The sequence below is a fragment of the Merops nubicus genome, unplaced genomic scaffold (assembly GCF_000691845.1).
Source record: "Merops nubicus isolate BGI_N331 unplaced genomic scaffold, ASM69184v1 scaffold39718, whole genome shotgun sequence".
Classification (NCBI taxonomy): Eukaryota; Metazoa; Chordata; class Aves; order Coraciiformes; family Meropidae; genus Merops; species Merops nubicus.
In genome coordinates, this window is record NW_008628424.1 from 1 (window position 1) to 1,597 (window position 1,597).

The window sequence follows — 1,597 nt, forward strand, 5'->3', positions numbered from 1 at the left end:
AAAAGAGAGAGAAATAAAACCCAGGAAAAGGCAAGTGATGCACAACACAACTACTCACCACCCACTGACTGATGCCCGAGCATGGATCTGCCCCTCTCAGCCAACTCCCCCCGTTCCTATGCTGAGTATGATTTTCTATGATATGGAATATTCCTTTGGCTAGCTCAGCTCAGCTGTCCTGGCCATGCCATGCTGCCTCCCAGCTTCTTGTGCACCTGCTTGCTGGCAGAGCATGGGAAACTGAAAAATCTCTAACTTAGGATAAGTGCTACTTAGCAACAACTAAAACATCAATGTGTTATCAATGTTTTTCTCACACAAAATCCAGAACACATCACTGTACTGGCTAGCAGGAGGAAAATTAACTCTATCACATCTGGAACCTGGACAGAAACATATAAGAATATGTGATGGGGCCAGGAAAGAGCAGGAGCTGGGAGGAGAGGGGCTGAGACACAGGGGGACATGTGGAGATGGGCATGTGCTGAATCTATCTGGTTTTGCAGAGCGACTCCTCCAGCGACAGTGAAAGTGAGGATAATTTCCTGATGCTTCCCCCCCGGGACCACCTGGGCTTGGCCCTTTTCTCCATGCTGTGCTGCTTCTGGCCCCTGGGGATTGCTGCTTTCTACTTCTCCCAAGGGGTAAGAGATCCCTTTGCTTGCCTGCAATCACTGAGTACTAGAGCAAGGGCCCTGTAACCCACAGCAGCTCTGGAGTGGACTGGGCACCTTTCTGTCCCTAGGCTTATCTCTCTGCTATGCTCAGACTCCTGGGGGCAAAGGGTGTCCCAGGATATCTCCACAACTGCTATGGGATTGCAAGCCCTCTGGCTCTTGCGTGGATTACTGGAGGTCAGGCTTTTCCTTTGGGTCTTTCAGGTGTTATTTAGGGAATTGAAGCTCCCCTTGGCCCCTTGCTCACTCTCCAGTCAGGCTCAGGAAAACAGCATTTTCCTATTTGTTCTCCCATTCTCCAGTAGTGTGGAGGTCTTACACGATGACCCACTCCGAGGCAGCTCGTGCCCCAGGAATCAGGCTGCTCTGGAGATTGGACACAAAGGGGAGCCTGGTCTCCATATCACACTACAGCTCCTCTGTTGCCCTTGTTTCTGACACATTGGGTAAGCTGTGTGAGCCAACACCAAGCTGGCAGAGGCTGGAGAGTATGGTGGACTTTGGGCTGCACCAGCTCAGAGGAGCTGCTGCCTTCTTGAGGGCTTAGCCCAGAGCCTGTGCTCCGTTGACCCAGAATAATTCATACAGGGCCAGGGGATTTATGCTACATTTGCACAGATGCTGTTTTACCAAGAATAGACGGGGAGATGCATTAAGAAGTTAAATCACAAGGACAGAAACAGAAGTGGAAAAGTATATAACATGAGTACCTGGCACAGAGGTGGTGAGAGGCAAGCAATGAGCATTTCTTCTCCTTCCAGACCAGCAAGGCTGTCTCCAAAGGAGATTTCCATCTGGCCAGTTCAGCCTCCCGCCGAGCTCTCTTCCTCGCCGCGCTCTCCATAACCATCGGCACCGGAGTGTACGTCGGGGTGGTGGTAGCGCTGATCGCTTATCTCTCTAAAGGGGGCCACCTATAG

At 51.2% G+C, this 1,597-nt stretch overlaps 1 protein-coding gene across 1 annotated transcript; it reads left to right on the forward strand.

Annotated features, from left to right (window-relative positions):
* Positions 1–506: 506 nt before the first annotated feature.
* Positions 507–1,597, forward strand: LOC103779026 (synapse differentiation-inducing gene protein 1-like; the record flags this gene model as incomplete). The annotated part of the gene is made up of 2 exons (XM_008946642.1): positions 507–644; positions 1,439–1,597. Coding segments are annotated over 2 exons (297 nt in total), but the record flags the coding sequence as incomplete, so codon positions are not given.